The sequence below is a fragment of the Chionomys nivalis genome, chromosome 15, assembly GCF_950005125.1.
Source record: "Chionomys nivalis chromosome 15, mChiNiv1.1, whole genome shotgun sequence".
Taxonomy (NCBI): Eukaryota; Metazoa; Chordata; class Mammalia; order Rodentia; family Cricetidae; genus Chionomys; species Chionomys nivalis.
In genome coordinates, this window is record NC_080100.1 from 41,626,551 (window position 1) to 41,648,333 (window position 21,783).

A 21,783-nucleotide genomic window follows, 5' to 3' on the forward strand; every position below is an offset into this window, starting at 1 on the left:
GGAACGTCCTCGGCCGCTGACGTACAGACTGCGCCGCCGCCGCTGCTGCGGCCTTACGAGCTCGCTCGGCCGTCGCGTCTCTTCTGACGCCGCACACAACATGGCGGCCGAGAGTGGCAGCGATGCTCAGCTGAGAAGGCGGCGGCGCCGGGACCCAGACGATCGAGAGAAGACGGAACTTGGCGACCGAGAACTGGCCGTGGAGGTGGCGGCGAGCGAAGAAAATGAGGATGAGAGTGAAGAGCGTTGGGTTGGGCCTTTACCGGTGGAGGCGACCCTGGCCAAGAAGAGGAAAGGTAGCTGCGGAGAGCCCGCCCGAGAAGGAGCTGGAAGGCTGCCTGGCGGTGTGGGAGGGTCGCTTTCCAGCACGCGCGGGAGTGGGACAGTGGGTCCGTGGCTTTGAACGGACGGGCTTTATTTACCTCGTTTCCTCCCCAAATGGGGATTTGGTCTTGGTACAGCGTAATTTTCAAACTCTGAAACCCTGTTGGTTCCTGCTGCTACGACTGGTGCTGGTCTGTTTGTTTGTGTTGGGTGCTTTGATGGACCTCGTAGCTGTCACGTAAAGTTGGAACTCTTAATTTTGATTAGCACCTGTGGAAGGAGCACGGGTTCTTAGAATCATAAATCTTAAATTCTTCACCCTGACTCGTCTACGAATGAGGTTTCAAACCTAACGGAAGTTGCTGGATTTGAAGTCATATTCGAGACAAAATAGAAGTGTTTCACCATAACAAGTTTTTTTTTGGGGGGGGTGCTGGAAAGGGGATAAATTAAACTTTACTGTTTTAAACCCTTTTCTAAGAACTTTTAGGAATGTGTCGCGCGGCGGCGGTGTGTGTGTGTGTGTGTGTGTGTGTGTGTGTTAAGAGCTTCTTTAATCATGCTTTTTAACAGCCTTCTAGGCTTTAGGTGTGGGGAGTGGGGGTGTAACTCCTTTCACCAGGCTGGCTTTTTAACAGGAAGCCTTCTAGGTTTTAGGTGTAGTGGTTGCTGATATTGTCACCCGTCCTCCTGTTAGGTGTTTTCCACAGCAGCCTTTACCTTCGTGGCACGCACTGGGACTTTCTGAACACTACTAGACTAAACATGTAAGGACATGGATCGTACACTTTTTCCGCCAACCCTTGGTACAGTGCTTTGTATAAAAATTTAATAAATATTTTATAGCATTTATGCTGTTATTTCACTTAAATATTACTACATGTACTACTTAAATGGAGGAGATGGGGATGACTAGGAAGGAAGAAAGAAATTAAGCACTGAAATACTGGCAGAGGAAGCAAGTGTCTTATAAACAATACAGTTTTGACAGAAAAAAAATCTTCACCCTTAGCCAATGCTTTTTTGAAAAAAAAAAAACCTCTGAAACTACAAACAAAAGATTTTTTACAAAAATAATGTGAAACGTTATCTAGAATGTTTAATAATTTTTAACTTGTAGAAATGGAGCTAAGATTGGACTTTGCGCGTATGTTTTCACAGTGATATACAGTTGTATGACACTTCATTAGATTAAGCTATTTCTAAAATCCATTCCTTTTTATTATTTCATGTGTATGAATGTTTGCCTGCATGGATGTACACACCATGTGGATGTCTGGTGCCCAAGGAGTCCAGAAGAGGGCATCAGATATCCTGAAACTGGATAGAAGATAGAAGAGCAGCCAGTACTCTTAACTGCTGAGCCTTCTGTCTGACCCCAAATTAAGCTATATTTAAATTTTTATTTATTATTATTGTATGTGTTGGTGGGGTCAGAGAGGTGGGAACACAAATACCACAGCACAAGAGTGGAGAGCAGAGGACAACTTTGTGGAGTTGGTTCTTTGCTTTTACCTCTGTGTGGGTTCCAAGGACTGCACTCATGTCACCAGACTTGAGCAAGGACCTTTACTCTCGGGACCGACTCACCCATCTTAAACTATTTCTTAAGGAAAATAATTTCTTTGTTTTCTTTATGTCCAAGTTCCCTTGAACATATTCAAAGGCATTAATGAATAATAAAAGATATCTAGAACAGATAGGATAAAATGTATTACAGAAAACTCCAACTAACAGTGGAAGACTACTTTTATGTTTTAAAAAGTACCAAAATAAGCAAGCCAGGATTGGTGTGGAAGCTCCACAAGATCGTAGGCACCCTTTGCCCGAACATAACAAGTGTATGGCCTTCATTTTCATCGTCCTCGGTCCAGCATTAATAATCTAGCTCCAAGCTAGGGAAGAAAAGGAAACTTTTTAAAGAATATTTTCTCATCATCACAAAACACTTGCTCCTTTTCCCATCATGTAGTTCATACGGTCACTACAGAAGACTGTGAGAAAGGCCATTTAACCAAATGTTAGTAGGCACCCATAAAAATGGGGATTCCGTTACTCACAAAGTTAATGGAAAATAGATTGACAGACATAATTTTGAGTGTGCTATATAACAGTACAAGAAGCTAACAGTTGCTGGGCGGTGGTGGCGCACGCCTTTAATCCCAGCACTTGGGAGGCAGAGGCAGGCGGATCTCTGTGAGTTCGAGACCAGCCTGGTCTACAAGAGCTAGTTCCAGGACAGGCTCCAAAACCACAGAGAAACCCTGTCTCGAAAAACAAAAAAAAAAAAAACAAAAAAAAAAAAGAAGCTAACAGTTTGTCATGTTTAATTTACCAACTTTATATAGACATGGTTGATCATCTTATTTAGAAACAATACCTTTTTTAAATAGATTGTACTAGTAAAATTGATCCTGGCTCATAATAAATGATTTTTTTTTTTGGTGTTTCTCAATTTTCCATTTTTTCAGGTGTTGTACTTCTAGAAAAATGCCTGAGAAGCACTCAACTAGATGTGTTAGGATTTCCTCAGCTCTAAACATCTAAGCATTTCATTTTGTTTTCATTTTTCAGTTCTTTTTCAATGATGTAGTAGAGAATTTTTGCCTTAAAAATAAATATACATCTTAAAACTAGCCATTAGCTTATTAGTTAAAATAACAATAACTGAGATCTATATGGTTACGGATATTTTCCTAAAGCTTTAGGTCTTTAAACCTTCCTATTAAGCCAGAACCGTTAAAACCATTGAAACAGGAGGTGGAGGTATAGCTCAGTCATTAGATGCACTTGCTGCTCTTCCAGACTGAGTTTGATTCCCAGCACCCACATCAAACAGCTTATAAACCACTTGTAATTCTAGTTCAAATGGATCCAGTCCCCTCGTCTGGTCTCATTGGGTACATGTACACACAGGGCATACAATGGTACAGACAAAATCTTTGGAACAGTATATAATCCCTGAGAACCTGTCATAGAAACTAGTGCAGCTGACATAACAAATATTGTATGTATTTTTTTTATCCCATTTGTTGATTGAAAGAAAATTTAGAAGAGAATACAAAATTTAGAAAATTCTAAGTAGTCATGTTAATTTCATTAATTAAATATAATTTCCCCCTCCCCCAGTTCTAGAGTTTGAAAGAGTCTATCTTGATAATCTCCCCAGTGCATCCATGTATGAGCGCAGTTACATGCACAGAGATGTTATCACGCATGTGGTATGCACCAAGTAAGTGTATCATCCTTTTATGTTATGTGTATGAGTGTTTGCGTATGTCTGCGTCACGTGTGTGCCTGGTACCTACAGAAGCTAAAAGAGTGTGTCTGACCTCTATGAACTGGAGTTACAGTAAACTTTGTAAACTGCCATGTAGGTGCTGGGAGGTGAATCCAGCAGCCAGTACTCTGTCTTACTGAGCTATCTCTCCGTAGCTCATATTATACATTCTCAGAAGAAAAAAAAAATCTAAAGCTTAATTATGAGTGGATTTACAGAAGTAATTTGGGAATTTTATAGATTTAATTCTGCAAGTTCTGTAGTAATTTAACAAAGCCCTGCATGTTTTCTTATATAAAATGAATAAACCAGTATTAGTAGAGCTTTCCTAAAGAAGATAGTATATTCAGATAAGAGTAATAATATAATATTAATAATTTAGCTTCTTTGGTGTTTATAGAGAAGCTGATGGTAACTCAGACTTCCTAAAATTATCAGAGGACCTTCAAAATGTATGAATTGGAAGACTCAAAGAGTAATAATAGTAGAAATAATGTTCCTCTTGTGTTTAACTCATTCTATGTCTAGATACTGTTGGGATGTATTTCATTAATTACCTGATTTATCTTAAGAACAGTTTTAAAAGTCATAAAATCTTCATTTTATAAGTGAGAGAACTGTGGAGTACAAAGGTTAAGTGGCAGAAAAAGCTAAAGAAAAAATAAAACAAATTCCAAATTTCTATCCCTTATTTGGATTTTGAACCTATGTGCAAGAGTAATACTAAGTTTATAGTTTTAAAAGGAACATCTTGACTATACTCAGATGAATGCTTTCAAATAGGTCAAAAGTAGGTAGAGTCTTGTGTAGAAATTTGGATCAGCTGTGATTGGGACTTGAATGATATTGGCAGTGATCAAAACTAGATGAACAGTCCAAAAAAAAAACTAGAACAGTCCACTGTTGATTTCTTAAAACAGATTGCATTCCTTCATATTCTAAGAATAGGATAATTCTGACCAAATTCGATTTTTATCCCAAAGCTATAGAGTTTAGCAAAAAGGTTTTTTTTGTTTTTGCCAAGTGTGTGTGTGTGTGTGTGTGTGTGAGAGAGAGAGAGAGAGAGAGAGAGAGAGAGAGAGAGAGAGAGAGAGAGAGAATCTGAAGTCATTCACCATGGATGCAGTGAAATGTGAATAAATTAGCTGTCTGAGTAGTATGTGTAAAATACTTAATGTATATACACTGTGCTCCTCAAATGGATTCCGTTTTTATATCTGTATGGTGGGAAAAAAATGTTCTGTTCAAAATATTTTTGATTCTTAACCAAATAAGAAAAAGATGAAAAAAAATTACATTGGAATTTTTCTATATGTGAAAGTAGTTTGGGTCTTTATAATCTTCTGAAAACTATAAACTCTTCTCTTTAAAAGGCTGCCTTTAGGGTAATATAATAATAAGAAAGTAAGTCTAGTGATTCCAACAGAGATTTCTTTGTATGTTTTTGTTTTGAGACAGCGTCTCCCTTGTAAGTTGTCAAGCTGGCTTTGCACCACCACCACCACGGCCTAGGCAGCCTTTCTGCCTCAGCCTCCTGCGTGGCTAAGGTTACAGGTTTACACCACCAAGCCAAGCTATTATGTTAAATCCTCATTCAGTTCTGCACCAGGACTAACTCTAATTCTGACTCCCCCCCACCCCTGTCTCTCTCCTCCTCCCTCCCTCCTGCCTTCCCTCCTTTCCTTCTTTCTTCTTTCCATTTATTTATTAATTTATGTTAAATCCTCAGTTAACTATGAACTCACTTCTTAGGATGACTATTAGTTGCTATTATTCCTGAAGTGGTCTGTGTAAAGGAGAGTTTAAAAACAGAGATAAAGCAGCAAACCCTAAACTGACATGGTGGGATGCAGCTATAAAACCAACACTAAGAGGCAGAGGCAGGCAGAAGGGTCACAAATTCAAGACTAGTATGAATTACACATAGTTTGAAGTTAGTTTGTTCCACGTAGTAAGAACTTGTCTTTTTTTAAAAAAAAAAAAAAAGGCAAAAAAGTCTATTATTGAAATAGTCAATTACTGCTTGTGAATGTTTGCTTTGAAATTTCTCAGAGATCTGTTTTAGAAATTAACTTTAAAATTTTTATATATACAGGACAGATTTTATTATCACTGCCAGTCATGATGGACATGTTAAGTTTTGGAAAAAAATAGAAGAAGGAATAGAATTTGTTAAACATTTTCGCAGTCATCTTGGTAAGAGTTTCTCTTTTTTTGTAGCTCCTGTTTAAACTGTACTAATTAAAATTTCCTTTAAAGTATTATATTTTTCTTTGGGTCATGCACATTTATTTTGTTTATATTTATTACAATGTTTTAATTTCATTTTTTAAAATAGGAATAATTGAGAGTATTGCAGTTAGCTCTGAGGGAGCATTGTTCTGTTCCGTGGGTGATGATAAAGCAATGAAGGTATTTGATGTAGTGAACTTTGACATGATCAATATGCTGAAGCTTGGGTAAGTTTTCTATAAAGTATATATTTTATATATGTGTGTGTGTGTATATTTAACTTAGTTAAAAATAACTGTAAACAAAACACCATATCATAGATTATTTTTGAACAGAATATATTATCTCACTATTTGGGATTTTGGAGACTTCTACTCTGGTACTTATTAACACGGATTTTCAAACAGTGTCATACAGGGTCACCATATCCAGCAAGTACCACTTAGTAAATTGATGAAGACTCATCATGTCTAACTAGATGGTTAGAATAACTTCCTTGCTATATTATACTTACTTTGAAGATATAAACTTGTGTTTTTATATGGTTCATAGATGGTTATAATTTGCTGGTGGTTTAAACTTCAGAGTGTACCGATACTGATGTGTAGGCTATGTGATTGGATAGCACTGTATTGAGATTGGTGCTTCATGTTTAGCATGACTTTTTAAAAAGATAACATACTGAAAAAACATACACCTAAATAATGTCAGCTTAAAAAATCATACCATTGGGGCTGGAGAGATGGCTCAGCGGTTAAGAGTACTGACTGCTCTTCCAGAGGTCCTGAGTTCAATTCCCAGCAACCACATGGTGGCTCACAACCACCTGTAATGAGATCTGGCGCCCTCTTCTGGCCTGCAGGAATACATGCAGACAGAACACTGTATACATAATAAATAAATAAATCTTTAAAAAAAAAATCATACCATTATCACAGTGTTTGGGAACTTGCTTTGTTTGAATGACATAACAAAAGGTCTTAAGTAAAGTAACTTAAAAAACAAGCTCCCTACCTCCCACCCTCCACCCCCACACAGCTCTAGAGTGTTGGAAACCCAAGGTTCATTGCCAGCAGTTTCATTTCTTTGAGGGCTCTCTTCCTGGCTTCTTACTGTTTCCTCACTTGGTTAAAGAAGATAGGAGGTGGGGCAGGATACTTCAGTTTCCTCCGAGAAGGCCATGGACCTATCAGTTGAAGACCCCACCCTTATGATCTCTTTTAAATGTAATTGACTCCAAATACCATCCAAAAAGTTCTACCATAGACTGTATTATGTCTATAATTCAAATCTAAATTTTGGAGTTTCTTTTGAAATCAGATTTTATGAACCACAAAAGAAAACCGGTGTTACTTTATTTGGTTAGATTTCTTTTATTTATTTTTTGTTACAAATGCCATTACCTAATTTGATCTTCTCTTTTATTCCCCAGTTTGTTTCCCCAGACATTTGCTATTTTAAAAAATAAAAAATATTTGAACATTAGCTCTTTGAGAATACTCAAAGTCTATTTCAAGAACTGATAGAAACTCTAAATAAAGAATTCAAAAAAGGTTTTTACCCTCAACACCATGATGGTTGGTATAACAGTGTAACTTTTAAAGTGACTACTTTGCAGCACATATTAAAGTTTGGTATGTAGATTAAATGCATCAAATTCTTTTGCACATTGTTCATCATATAACATGTCCAATGCTTACATACAGTTTTAATATCAAGATAGGACATTAGTTTCTTTTGAACAATATCAGAACCGAAATATTTTTATTGTAAATGTTTCAAGAATGGATTTAATATAATCCCATTGGGAAAAAAATTACACATAAACTGTTTTACAGATACCCAGTGCCTGAGAACACCTTAAGGCTCAGATATGACTAAGTTTCCCTATGTCCCCAACAGAAATAAATACGCAGTTCTCTTCTTGTGGATTGGTATCATCATACATTATTAACGTTACACTGATGACATTAAAGAGAAAATTAAGGACAGGTATAGTTAAAGGTAGGGCACTTAACATGCAGAAGGCCCTGGATTAGATTCCTAGCACTGTTAGAAAAACAGTAAAAAGAAACTGAGTAGCTATTCTGAGTAGTTCCTGCCTATCTTCTACACTTAAGCAAAGAATCCCAAACTGCCTAAATGGTTGGCAAGGACATTTTGATTTTAGTAACAGGCTAGGGAGGAGTGCTTGTTGTATTGACCTTTCTTTCTCTCCTCCTCAATTTTTAACTGCTTTAGCTATTTTCCTGGACAATGTGAGTGGATATATTGCCCAGGAGATGCCATATCTTCAGTTGCTGCTTCTGAGAAGAGTACAGGAAAAATTTTCATTTATGATGGTCGAGGAGATAATCAGCCACTTCATATTTTTGACAAACTCCATGTATCGCCTCTTACTCAAATAAGACTAAACCCTGTTTATAAAGCAGTAGTATCTTCAGACAAATCTGGAATGATCGAGTACTGGACTGGACCTCCTCATGAATACAAATTCCCTAAAAATGTGAACTGGGAGTATAAAACTGACACAGATTTATATGAATTTGCCAAGTGTAAGGCTTATCCAACCAGCATATGCTTTTCACCTGATGGAAAGAAAATAGCAACCATTGGATCAGATAGAAAAGTTAGAATTTTTAGGTTTTTAACCGGAAAACTCATGAGAGTCTTTGATGAATCATTAAGTGTAAGTGCCATTGAATCAGATTTTACTTTTCTAATAAATTTTATGTGTTTGCTATTTCATAAAGATATTTTTCTATCTAGACATGTGATGATTATTTTCTCTTTTGTTTGTACTCTTGGGTTGATGCTCTTCCTATATTATGTGATATTTCTTCATTGCTGTCCTTAACGTTTGTTGAGGTGACAGCACTGATGTGACAAAAGGTGAGTAAGGCTGTGACGAACGTTGAGATTCAGAATGAGAAGTTGGCAGAAGAAATATGCCAAACTAACTACTTGCAACACAAAACAAGTATAAGTGTGTGAATAGAAAGTAGTATCACAATAACTTATATAGTTTCTGATGTCATAATCGATATAGCAAGACAGTAAGAGTCACTCAACAGGGACTGGAGAGATTGCTTGGTGGTCAAGAGTGCTTTGCTGTTCTTGCACAAGACCCATGTCAGACAGCTCACAACTACCTGTGAGCTCCAGCTCCAGATCTTACATTGTCTTCTGGCCCCTGCAGGCGCCCACATGCACGTGTACATTCACATAGACACACATTCACAGAAATGAATTCACAGATATTCAACAAAATTTAGTATTTGCCATATGTTCTTTTCATAATTCTTATACAGGATTCACAGGCTATGTGCAGCTGCATTGCTTGACATAAATAGCTACTTTTCATGTGACTCACTGACTCTGTTACAGGGGACTGAGGGGATGGGGATTCACATGTCATCTATGCTTGCCTGGAATGTCTTATGTAGCCCTGGCAATTCTCCTGCCTCATCTTCCCAAATGCTGGGACAACAGGTGTAGACTAACAGGTCCAGCTACCATGTGACTTGACTCCTTAATGTATCTAGACCAAATAGATACACCAAACTTCTATACAAATTAGATTCCAAAGCACTAATATCAAATTTTTCTCAGTTTTACCAACTGTTATAGAAATGTTAATATTTTGTTATATTAGATTGAATAAATTAACTTGCATCTGCTTTTTATTTTGTATAATGTACCTACTAAAATTTTAAGTGACTTACACAACTTGCATTATATTTCATTGAAAATGCTACTCTGAGGCTTCTTAAAGGCAGGTTTATTTCTGTAAAGAAAGTATTAGTTGTATAAATCAACTGGTTTAGTGTATTTTTTTCTTAAGTTAGAAAATCAAATACCATTATTATAGTATTGGGATCAAACCCAGGACCTTAAGCACTTAGTCTACAAGTAAGCTTCATGCCTTTGAAATACATATTTGTTATTTCTGTGTTGTTTTGTTTGAGACTTGATCTCATACTGTGGGCTTGGCTGGCCTGACATTCAGTGTGTAGCCCAGGCTGGCCTAGAGCTCACAGTGTTCCTGCCTCAGCCTTCAGCTGAGAACAACCATGTTGGCCTTGAACTATTTGTGACTAGACTTGCCAATGTCTTCTTTAATTTCCTGCTTATAGGGTTTAGAATGCTTCTTAAATTACATGAATATACAAAATCTCAACGATTCTCAACGTGTTGTGTTTTATTCAGTGCTCACTGTTTTAATTTATGTATGTATGTTCAGTATATATGTATGTAGTTATTTTGTTAATGCATAGCTTATTTCCTAGATGTTTACTGAACTGCAGCAGATGAGGCAACAGCTACCAGACATGGAATTTGGCCGACGAATGGCTGTAGAACGTGAGTTGGAAAAGGTGGATGCTGTAAGATTAATTAATATTGTTTTTGATGAAACCGGACACTTCGTGCTATATGGAACAATGCTGGGCATTAAAGTTATAAATGTAGAAACAAATCGGTAAGCTTTAACATGATTTATATATATTTTTAATGCAGTTATAGGCAACCATGTCCTCCATCAGGGAAACAATGAGAGTTTTGTTTGTTCCAGAGAAAGTGGAAAGGTCCCAAATGCCTAAACTTAACCAAATGTTTTGACTGGATTTTTCTGTGGTCTCTCAGTTGTTTATAATCTTATGTAAAAAGTTTCCACTCATATTTGTAAAAGAAATAGAAAGAAGATATGCATAGTTTCAGGGTTTTGGGTTTTTGTTTTTTGGGGGTTTTGGGGGATGATTTTTTGGGGGGGCTTTTATTTTTTTCTCTTTTTAACAAGTTTCAGTCTGTGTTTTGCTTATTGATTTAAATCAACCAGACTTGTATTAAATGTTACCAAATACTTTAACCACAGAATTCAGCATCACATGCTAGACATAAAGACAGAGCTAAAATGCATAAAACCACAGTAACTCTTTTGTGCAAATAGCACATTTGGTGTTAGTAGAGAATATCTACAATCAGATACTATGACTGAATATAAAGAAAAGAACTTTGGAAATATTTTGATAAAATTCTTGTGCTATACATTCCTATGTATAAATAGATTTATCTTGTAATTCTTGGTAATATAAAATCATTAAAAACTTGTAAAAGGTTTTAATAACAGGAATAAGTTAAAACTGTACACTCAACCATTGGTATCTGGGGTTGGACCAGGATACCCTGTGGATTCCAAACTCTAAGGATACTCAATCAAGTAGCCAGTCCCTCATGTAATATCCATATACTCTTATATTTTAACTATATGTAGATTACTCATAATTCCTGGTATAAATGTTATGTAAATACATATTGTACCATATTGTTATAGAATAATGACAAGGGAAAAACAGTATACATGTTCAATATAAACAATTTAAAATATTTTTAGTCTGAAGTTTGGATCTAAGATACATAGCCTATGAGTACAGGGGAATTAATGAGTGGTTTGTCTTTGCTTTATTTGTGTGAGAGAGAAAGAGTGTGTGTGCGTGTATGTGTGTGTGTATATGCACACTAGAGGTCAATGTTAACTGTTTTTATTACTTTCCACTTTATTTTGAGACAGTGTCTCTTGCTGTACCTGAAGTTTACCTATTGGGCTAGACTGGCTAGCCAGTGAGCTCCAAAGATCTTTCTGCTTCTGCCTCTGCCTTTTCCCTCCCCCAAGCAGGGTTATGGATTTTTGCTTCATGGCTGTGGGTGCTAGGGATCTAAACTCAGGTCCTTGTACCCACTAAACCAGTTTCCCAGCCCTCAGGTGTGTTTTCTCTTTAATAGAATGTTTAAAGCAGTTGTTGGCTCACAACAAAATTAAGAAGGTATTGTTTTCCCATGTATTCTCTGCCCTCTTACAGCTCCTGTCAAAGCAGTACATTTGTCAGGTGATAAACATACGTTGATACATCATTATCACCTAATACTTACCCATTGTTTATATTAATATTGCTGTTGGTACTGTACATTCTGTTTGGACAAATGTAAAGGGCCAAGTGCCCATCACTATATTACAGTCAGCATCTTTTCACTGCCTTAAAATCCTGTTTCACCTATCCATTACTCTAACTTCTGGAATGACTACTAACTACTACAAGTAACCTTTCTTTTTTCAAGACAGGGTCTTAAAAACTGTTGCTCTATATGGGAATTGAATAGCCAAAGATGGCCTTGTGGTGTGGGAGGTCCTTCTGTCTATGTGTTGCTTTTATTGGTTAATAATAAAGAAAGTGGCTTGGCCTGATAGGGTAGAAAGAGCTAGGCAGGGAAAACTAAACTGAATGCTGGGAGAAAGGAGGCAGGGTCAGAGAGGAGCCATGTATCCCCAGCAGAGAGGGACACCAGAACTTTAAGCCTACCAGTAAGCCACAGCCACATGGTGATACATGGATTAATGGAAGTGGGTTAAATTAATATGTAAGAGTTAGCCAATAAGAAGCTAGAGCTAATGGGCCAAGCAGTGATTTAAATAATATGGCTTCTGTATGATTTTTATTTTATTTTATTTTTTTGGTTTTGGGCAGCCAGGACAAACAAGCAGCCCCCTCCAACTGCCTTGAACTCAAGACATTCCTTCTGCCTCATCCTGAGTACTAGGATTAATTACAGGCAGGAGCAACCATGCTCAGCTTACTACTGGTTTTCTTGTCTCTTGGTTTTGCTGCTTCCAGATTATCATGTAATGCTAATCATTCAATTTGTAGCCTTTTATATTGACTTCTTTCAGTTAATAACAGAAGAAATTCATCTACATCTTTTTATACCTTGATAGCTCATTTTTTATAAATAACTTATCTATTTGGCGAGCTATTTAAGAACATTTTGGTGCTTCCAAGTTGTAGCATTATAGCAAGTAATGTTACTCTTTATTTACATGTGTGTGTGTAAGTTTTCAACTACTTTGGACAAATACCAAGGAGCTGAATTGAATTGCTGGATCATATGATAACAGTATATATATATATATATATATGAAGCCATCAGATTGTTTTCCAAAGTGCCTCCTTTGCATTCCCACCAACAATAAGAATTCTCTTTGTGCCGGGCAGTGTTGGCACACATCTTTAATCCCAGCCTGGGGAGGCAGAGGCAGGCAGATCTCTGTGAGTTCGAGGCCAGCCTGGTCTACAAGACCTAGTTCCAGGGCAGGCTCCAAAGCTACAGCGAAACCCGGTCTTGAAAAAAAGAATTCTTGTTGCTCCAAACATTTGGTATCCATCAGTGTCCTGGGTATAGGCTCTTCTAATGTGCTGTAGTATCTTGTTTGTGTTTCCATGTGACATATGATGTAAAACATCTTTTATATACTTATTTGCCATCTGTATATCTTTAGTGAGGTATTTGCGAAGGTCTTTGAAGCAATTTTAACTTGGTTGGTTGCTTGAATTTCAAGAATTCTTTATATAGGAAATACAACAGTTTTTAATCAGGTGCAGCTTTTATAAATATTTTCTTCCAGTCTGTTGCTTTTTGTTTCCTTGATAACTGAATTTTTTTAACCTAATAATATCTACCAATTTAAAATATTTTGAGGATGGGAAAGTAGAGAGATATATTAAAATACCTTTCATTAGTTATTTGGCTATAGAAAACAGATAGTTGATCTAAGTTTTTTTACATGTATTTATTTATTATTGGGGAGAGGGCACATACCATTGTTTATATTCGAAACTCAAGAACCCAGTTTCCTCATTCCTCCATGCGGATCTTGGGGATGGAACTCAAGTTGTCAGGCTCCATATGAAGTGCCATTATAACAATGAACCTAATCTCTGATCCAAGATAGTTGATTTCTAATTTTCATATGTCAAGCTGTCATGACTGAAATTCTGTTTTTTTCTGCATGTTTGCATAGTGTATATGTATTTGTACAGGTGTGTCTGCACATGTATACAGGTGGAAGTCAGAGGTTAATGTCAAGTAAATCACTGAAGGAAGCCAGAGCTTACCGATTTGCCTAGTTTAGCTAGTCAGTTTGTCCTGTGGATCCTGTCAAAAGCACGGGACTATGGTTGGTCTACCTGGTTTTTATATAGGTACTGAAGTTCCAATTCCAGTCCTCAGGCATGCAAATCAGTTTATTCACTAAGCTGTCTTCTCAGCCTAATTCTGACAATTGTATTATATTAAATATTTTATTTTTCCAGGTGTGTGCGGATCTTAGGCAAGCAAGAAAATATTAGAGTGATGCAACTGGCTTTGTTTCAGGGAATAGCAAAAAAGCACCGAGCTGCAACAACTATAGAAATGAAAGCCTCTGAAAACCCCGTTCTTCAGAATGTTCAAGCTGACCCAACAATAGTCTGTACATCTTTCAAAAAGAATCGATTTTATATGGTATGTGATAGTCTAAGTGATGGCAATTACATTAGTGTTTTTTCAGCCTTGCTGGGAGTTTTTCTTGAAACATGTTGGCAACAGTAGCAAATTTTCCAAACACCTAAAACATCAACCTACAACAATATTGTAGAATTTTAAACTAAGAATTAATATTTAAGTATTTCTGTATTCTTTCCCATTATGTTTAAAATTTTTCCCATCTGGCTTCTATCACTATTTGTGCTAAGGCAATAGGAAACTAATAATTATGTTCATAATTGTATTTACAACAGTTTTTACTGTGGGTTTTTAAATATTTTTTGTTTTTCAACTTTTCACTTGAACATAATATATTTCCCAGAACACACACAATTTCTTTCTCTAACTGTATTTCCTTGACTTTTTGTTCACTGTAACAGTGCTATATTGAAGCGATATATTCTGAAGAATCTTCTCCTCCCATGGAGAACTAAAGTGCCTCTTGTTGGGGTTGTTACTCAATGATTATTTCTTACCTAGCACTGGAAGAGGAATACTGAGAATGGGCTAAAATCAATCTTTGAAGCTATTTATGAATAGTAATATTACCCAGGCAAAGGGTGTAAAGTACAAAGACCTCTACTCTGACACATTGTATCCTTTACAAGTGCAAACAGCTTCCTAAGGTCTAAGCATGATTCCTTCATTGTCTATAACTGACTTTTATCTCTTTTGTGGCTTTAGCCTTCTTCCTTTTTATTTACTACACTGACAAGATCAAATTTATTCTATTATTTTTAACTTTTTATTTATTATTTCTTCCACTCACATGTTTTCTTCCAACTTCTACTTCAAGGCTGAGCTTGAAATCTGTTCACATCAGTACTGAGTTATATGCACCTGCTAATGGTCTACCTGTGCTTCTCTCGTCATATGCAATGTGCTTTGGAAGTATAAATTAATAATCTGTAAGCTCGGGGAAGAGGTGTATCTTTGACACTGCTCTCTTCCTCCAGATGACTTAAAATCAATAAATATGGAGTGCTGTAGTTTCACATTCATCCACTGATGTCTATACAAATTGTGAGCATTTGTGATGGGTTCAAGTTAACACAGTTGATAAATGTAAGAAATAGCAATGTCCGTACCTACCCCAACCAAGCTTTTAACCTAACATACATAAATTCTTTAGTGTGAGAATTTTTTCTTACACCCTCTGACTCGTAGCTAAAAACTCATTAACTTATACTAAATAAAAATAGCTGATCTTGTTTTTATCTATAAAGTTAAAATTATCAGAGACAAATTCTTGACATAATAAACTCCAATCATTTGCTGTGGCAGTTCATGTCTTTAATCCCATCACTCAGGAGACAGAAGCAGGTGGATGTTTTTATGTAAATACATAAATATATAGGTTGTTCAGTCCTTTTAGTGTTACTTGCACATATATGATTTCAGAGCTAATTGATACTGGATAAGCAATTAAAGGATTCATCCCTGGGGAAAACTATTTCTCCTGCTCTCAATATTCCTTAGATGCCGGCAGTTCTTTAAGGTGGGGACCATAGACTTTACCATTCTATGTTAGCATGTCTATTGATATTGAACTTATTTAGGTCTTGTTTAGGTACCCATACTGTCAAAGGGATCATGAGTGACATTTCCCTATCATTTCTGGGAAACAGTCTTATAGATTTCTTGGTCCTCTGGGTCTTAAAATCTTTGTGCCCTCTGCCCCCTCTTCTATGATGTTCCCGGAGCCTTAGAGGAGTTGTGTTATAGATGTATCCAAGGTGTTATGAATAACTGCTCAAGTCTAATACTAGAAAATTTTGTTACTCTAAAATTAGAAAATCCCCTTATTCATTACCCTAAAAGCCTGCCTATCTTCAACCTTGGCAACCATTCAAATCTTTGGTTTCTGTAGGCTCCCCTGTACTGGAAGTTACACATTGAAAGCAGCCATGGAGGATGTGGTTGGAACTGGACACTACATAATCAGTTGCTATCTGCATTTTGACTAGTTGTGTGTTCTGTAATGGTTTCCATCTGTTGCAAAGAGAAGATTCTTTGATAAAGAATGACAGCTACACTTATTTGTAGATATAAGGATAGGTATTTAGAGTGCAATTAGAAATTACGCTGATTTAGTGAAGTGATGGTCTGTGGTTCTCCTGTAAGATCCATGACCTCCTATCCCAAAAGTTGTGTTTCTAGTACCAGAATTAGATAGTTGTTGGTTACTTCCAAGATATGAGTGCCACTATTATACCCTTGGGGATATCTCATATCTCATACTGTTGTATGGGATATCTCATACTATTGTAGATCCTAAGTGTCATAGCTGGGTAAGACTATTGTTACTTCCCTGCTTCAGATTCTATGAAAGCTCATCCTTAGGGTAGAGGCTTTCAGGTCAGACCCAGCTCAGATCCTCAGTCCTGTGTCCAACATGCATGAAGCCTTCACCAATAGGAACCTACCTTCAACCTTTGGGAGGCAACCATCAGCAATGGCAGTAGCATATATTGTTTTGATGGTTTCTTGAACTCAAATGACCAAGAACTTAAAAAGGGAGTTCCTCACATCTGATACTGGAGTTTTTTGTTAGTTTTATGATTATTAAGGGTAGCATTGTCTACCCAAATGGCATAACTTCTTTTAACCTCTCTATGTATATACATATACATGTATGTATTATATATAATTTTTAGGTGAATAAAAAAATGGTCCCTTATTGCCTCCTCAAACATCCTAATTGTTATTTTATCCGTCACCTTTGGTATTGACCTCTTTTCCTCTCCCCAGGATAAAGCTCCCTTCCCTGTTTTTCACCTTTTCCTCTTTTATATAAGCAGTATCCTACCATTCTTCTCTCTAGCCCATAGCTCTGTTTGACAATCCTAGTTTCTGAGGTTAATCCAGGTCTGTTGTAAATTCTTATTTTCCTTTAAAAGTAAATTTTATTTATAAATTTTTACCAGATAAGTTTCTAATTCAACCATTCACATTTTCTTTATTGAGTTTACCAAAAGAGAACCAGAAGATACAAAAAGTGCAGATTCTGACCGAGATGTTTTTAATGAGAAGCCTTCTAAAGAAGAAGTCATGGCAGCTACTCAAGCTGAAGGACCAAAACGAGTTTCAGATAGTGCCATTGTCCACACAAGCATGGGAGACATTCACATCAAACTTTTTCCTCTTGAGTACGTACACAAATGCCAATGTCAATGTGTGTATTTGGACTGCAACTTAAAATTGTTACTTTGATTTTGAATAATTTTGTATAAAACATCTACTCCTTAGTTTTCTGATATATAAGTTCTTCTATCGATTTTAATGTAGGCCTATTATGAGAACAAAATACACTGGCTATGAATGTGCTGCCAGTGATAGGACAGTTCCCTAACACGCATAAACTTCTTGTTCAGTCTCCAGGACCATACAAAAAGGATGCTGGAGGTAAACTGTAAAGATGCACAAATGTTACCAGTAATCGCACATCCAAATAGGTCTTATTGGCTTTTTTATAGACAACTCTCCTCCCAAAGCAAATCCTTTAGGTAAAGATAGTAATTTTTGTCTTCTGGAATTTGTTAGTCACCTATTACAATTTTAAAAGTGAATTCTAATGAAAATCATAAGGACTTTAAATTCTTTTTACAGTTGAAAAATATCCTGAACAGTTAAAATATTTATAAAATAGATTATTAATACCTTGATCTAACTAAAAGAGATGATATCTTTTATGTTTTCATTCAAAAGTATTTATTTTGGATATAACAACTTGGTACCAAGCAAAGAACTAGACAGTTACAGATTCTTACACAGTCCTTTTTCAACCACTTGGTGCATGTGCCTCTTTGAATCTGCTGCGTGAGTACTTGAGGCCAAGATTCTCCTGATTCCTCCTTCTATTCTCAGCTCTCAGAGGTATTTTGAAAAATAATTTTATGAGATTAGAAACAACTAAAAAAAATCATATTCCTTTTTTTGTTTTGTCTTTTGAAGCAGTGCTTCTTTCTTTGTGTAGCCCTGGCTGTCCTGGAACTAGCTTTGTAGGCCAGATTGATCTCAAGCTCACAGAGATCCACCTGCCTCTGCCTCCTGAGTGTTGTGATTAAAGGCGTGCATCACTACTGCCTAGCTAAAAATTTCATATTCTTATTGAGTGATTGTCACTTAAAGTTGAATAAATTCAGAAGATGCTATTTCTTTGAATAAGTCTAGAAATCATTGAACTATAACACTGTTTTTAGAAGAAAATTACTTTCCCCCAAAATAAACATAACCATGCATGCGTGCATGTATCGTGTGTGTGTGTGTGTGAGAGAGAGAGAGAGAGAGAGAGAGAGAGAGAGAGAGAGAGAGAGAGAGAGAGAGAGAGAGAGAGAATGAGAATAGTTCTGGCTCTACTGGTCACTTTGTAGACCAGGCTGGCCTCAAACTCACTAAGATCCACCTGTTTCTGCCTTCTGAGTATTGGGATTAAAAGCATGTGCCACCACCACCCAACTTTATGTATGTAATTTAAGGTGCTGCTGTCTTTGGGTTTTTAAACTGCTAAATAGCTCTGAAGTACCACTATCTTCAAATTCAAATACTAATGAGTAAGCATGTAATGATAGAAGAACACTACTGCTTACCTGCCCTTCCACTGCCATTTCTCAGTGAGATCACATTATGACAAAGACTGTCCTTCTGGCATGTTTAGAAGAACTTGAGAACATTAGAAAATGGCTATTCAAACATTATCTTAAAATACTCTGAATAATTTCATATTTTTTATACAATAGGTGTCCCAAGACAGTGGAAAACTTTTGTGTTCATAGCAGAAATGGTTATTACAATGGGCACACATTTCACCGTATCATTAAGGTAAGTTATACAAATTTCATGTGATTTAAAGAAAAATATGCTCCTGTACAACAAGAGTTTAAGTCTCTCAAATCCTCTTGAACACATACACTCTACTACAAGGTAAGACAGCATTGGGTGATCATGAACGTTTAGTCAAGGAAAAGGCATGACTCCCTTTTTAGAAACAATACTCCAGTACTTTGTCAGCAGCTAAAGAAAGGGTAAAAGAATGCACCAAGGGATGCATATTAGTCTAGTGGCTAGATAAGGCAGAGGTCTGGGAAATAGGAGAGCTGTAATGAGATGGACCTCTAAGACTCTGAGGAGGAGTGAGCTTGGTCCCAGATTTTTTTTTTTTTTTTTTTTTTTTGTGCAGCATTCTAGGAAAGCCAGTGAGCTTACAGAAAGGAAAGAGGAACAGATGACGATTATATAAGACACAAGACACTAAAACATTCTGGACTATCAGGAAAAATAATGCAATATAAGACATTTGCATTTTTATTTTAGTCATTGAATAAGTAGTGACTCAGCAATGGAAATCTAACATCCAAACTTCCAAACTTAGTATGGGGTTAATGTAACCATGATATAATTCAAGGAAGTTGACAGTTTTACTGAATACAAAGCACTCTTAACAGAGAGATACAAAACTGCACATACACACACAGATTACATATAAAAAAGTCAAGGTATTAATTTTATATTTTCTGTTAACAGGGCTTCATGATTCAGACAGGAGATCCAACAGGTACTGGTATGGGAGGAGAAAGCATATGGGGAGGAGAGTTTGAAGATGAATTTCACTCAACATTACGACATGACAGACCGTACACACTAAGCATGGCCAATGCTGGATCAAATACTAATGGATCCCAGTTTTTTATAACAGTAGTACCGACAGTGAGTACTTATCTATAAATGATAAGTTCATGGTTAATAATCTGAGAATATGAATATAGTAGGGAATCTGCATTATTCTGTTCTCTGTACTATTAAATCTTTCCAGTTAGAAAATAGAAAATGAAAATTTAAACAATATAACAAATGAGTTTAGAAAACACTATTTCTGTCTAGTAGGAAATACAATTTCTATGTTCAGGATACTCGAGTTTCAGTCTCTGCTCTGCCACGACTAATTTTATGTACCCTAAAGCAAATTATTTTACCTTTCTTGGCCAGTTTCCTCATCCTTTGAATTTTTATTACTTCCATATAAACTAGGGAAAACTTTTAAAAGCTGAATACTCATTATTAAGAAAGCATTAAACTTCATTTTAAATATATAATAAAGTAAAATTTAAATTTTGCTTAATTATCCTAAATTTGATTTAATAAATTTGTTAAATTTACCAAATTTTTTTGGTTTTGTTTTTCCAATACAGCCCTGGCTTGATAATAAGCACACTGTGTTTGGACGAGTGACTAAAGGAATGGAGGTTGTGCAGAGGATTTCCAATGTTAAAGTCAATCCAAAAACAGATAAGCCTTATGAGGATGTCAGCATCATCAATATCACTGTCAAATAAAAGGGACTTAACACAAGACTGTTTCACATTTGGAAATTTAATACTTGGTGAATATGGAAATCATGTTTTAAAAGATAAAACTGTATTTTTGTATTTTTAGTTAAAGGTCATTTTTAAAAACTGCCTTTGATTTTTCTTGGACTAGTTCTGATCTTAAGGGGTGACAAACTGAAATGCACTAAATTCAGGCAAATAACACTTCTTATAGGCAAGTACTCTTCTGATTCAAATTCAGTATTAAATAATGGGTTGGTATATATTTCCTCAATTTCAAAAACATGCTCTTATAGGCTTAGTGATCCTTAAAGAAAAAGATCAAAAGACATTATATTTATTCCTTATAAAATATCCTTTAAATTGAAGTATCAAATAAATTGACCACTTGAATTCTTATTTTTAATGAATGTTCTGTTTTCATTTGCTTTTCCTAATGTAGCTAAGTATTTTTTTTTCTAATGAGTTACATTTTAATTCAGTAACCATCAAGAATAAAAGTTAGTATCCTACAGTAGAATCTATTAATAGGTGTGGTGGGATGTGTCTGTCATCCCACCTAGCACATGTGATATGAAGGTAAAGGCCAGCCTAGACTACATAATGCCTGGAAACAAATTCTAACAGTACAACGAGTCTAAAGTCTTCATTGATAATATTCTTCAACTCCCTTTAACTGCTAACAGATTCTGTCTTCCAGACAGCCTCTTCAGAAACTTAAAAAAGGGACATCTCAGTAGAGCTGCCTAAGGAGCAACCTGCAAGATGAAAAAGTATGTCTAATTGTGCCTTAAAACTGTGAAGCAAGGTGGTGGTGGTGGTGGTGGTGCAGGCCTCTTCTAATCTCAGCACTTGGGAGGCAGTGGCAGGCAGATCTCTGTGAGTTCCAGGCCAACCTGGTCTACGGAGGGAGTTACAGGACAGCCAGTGCTTCACAGAGAAATTCTGCCTCAACCACCCCTACCCCTTCCAAAAAAGTGAAACAAAAAGATAAATTTTGGTCAGGCAGTGGTGGCGCACACCTTTGATCCCAGTGCTCAGGAGGCAGAGGCAGGCACATCTCTGAGTTATACGCCAGCATAGTCTACAGATGAGTTCCAGGACAGAGCAGGATACCCAGATACACTGACTGTCTCGTAACCCTCCTCCCGCAAAAAGAATTTTTTTTTTTCTTCGAGACAGGGTTTCTCTGTGGCTTTGGAGCCTGTCCTGGAACTAGCTCTTGTAGACCAGGCTGGTCTCGAACTCACAGAGATTCACCTGCCT

General features: G+C 36.5%; 1 protein-coding gene across 2 annotated transcripts; it reads left to right on the forward strand.

The window, feature by feature from the left end:
* The first annotated feature begins 95 nt into the window (after positions 1 to 95).
* Ppwd1 (peptidylprolyl isomerase domain and WD repeat containing 1) lies at positions 96 to 20,880 on the forward strand. 2 transcript variants are annotated; one of them, XM_057789416.1, is made up of 11 exons: positions 96 to 296; positions 3,454 to 3,556; positions 5,700 to 5,800; positions 5,943 to 6,063; positions 8,078 to 8,525; positions 10,126 to 10,316; positions 13,981 to 14,170; positions 17,159 to 17,340; positions 18,931 to 19,012; positions 19,715 to 19,897; positions 20,380 to 20,880. In XM_057789416.1, exons 1-11 carry the CDS (start codon positions 101 to 103, stop codon positions 20,521 to 20,523), a joined length of 1,941 nt encoding a protein of 646 aa, XP_057645399.1. In that variant the 5' UTR covers positions 96 to 100; the 3' UTR covers positions 20,524 to 20,880. The 2 variants fall into 2 exon arrangements, with proteins under 2 accessions (XP_057645399.1, XP_057645400.1); XM_057789417.1 differs by lacking the exon at positions 96 to 296 and having other exon boundaries at positions 3,505 to 3,556; positions 5,700 to 5,725; positions 6,041 to 6,063.
* Positions 20,881 to 21,783: the final 903 nt, after the last annotated feature.

Excerpts from the sequence above, each read along its gene's own strand:
- Ppwd1 (XM_057789416.1), top strand. The coding sequence starts at position 101 with ATGGCGGCCGAGAGTGGCAGCGATGCTCAGCTGAGAAGGCGGCGGCGC. Across the intron at positions 297-3,453 it reads CCTGGCCAAGAAGAGGAAAG|TTCTAGAGTTTGAAAGAGTC; the intron begins GTAGCTGCGGAG and ends CCCCTCCCCCAG. Across the intron at positions 19,898-20,379 it reads TTATAACAGTAGTACCGACA|CCCTGGCTTGATAATAAGCA; the intron begins GTGAGTACTTAT and ends TTTCCAATACAG.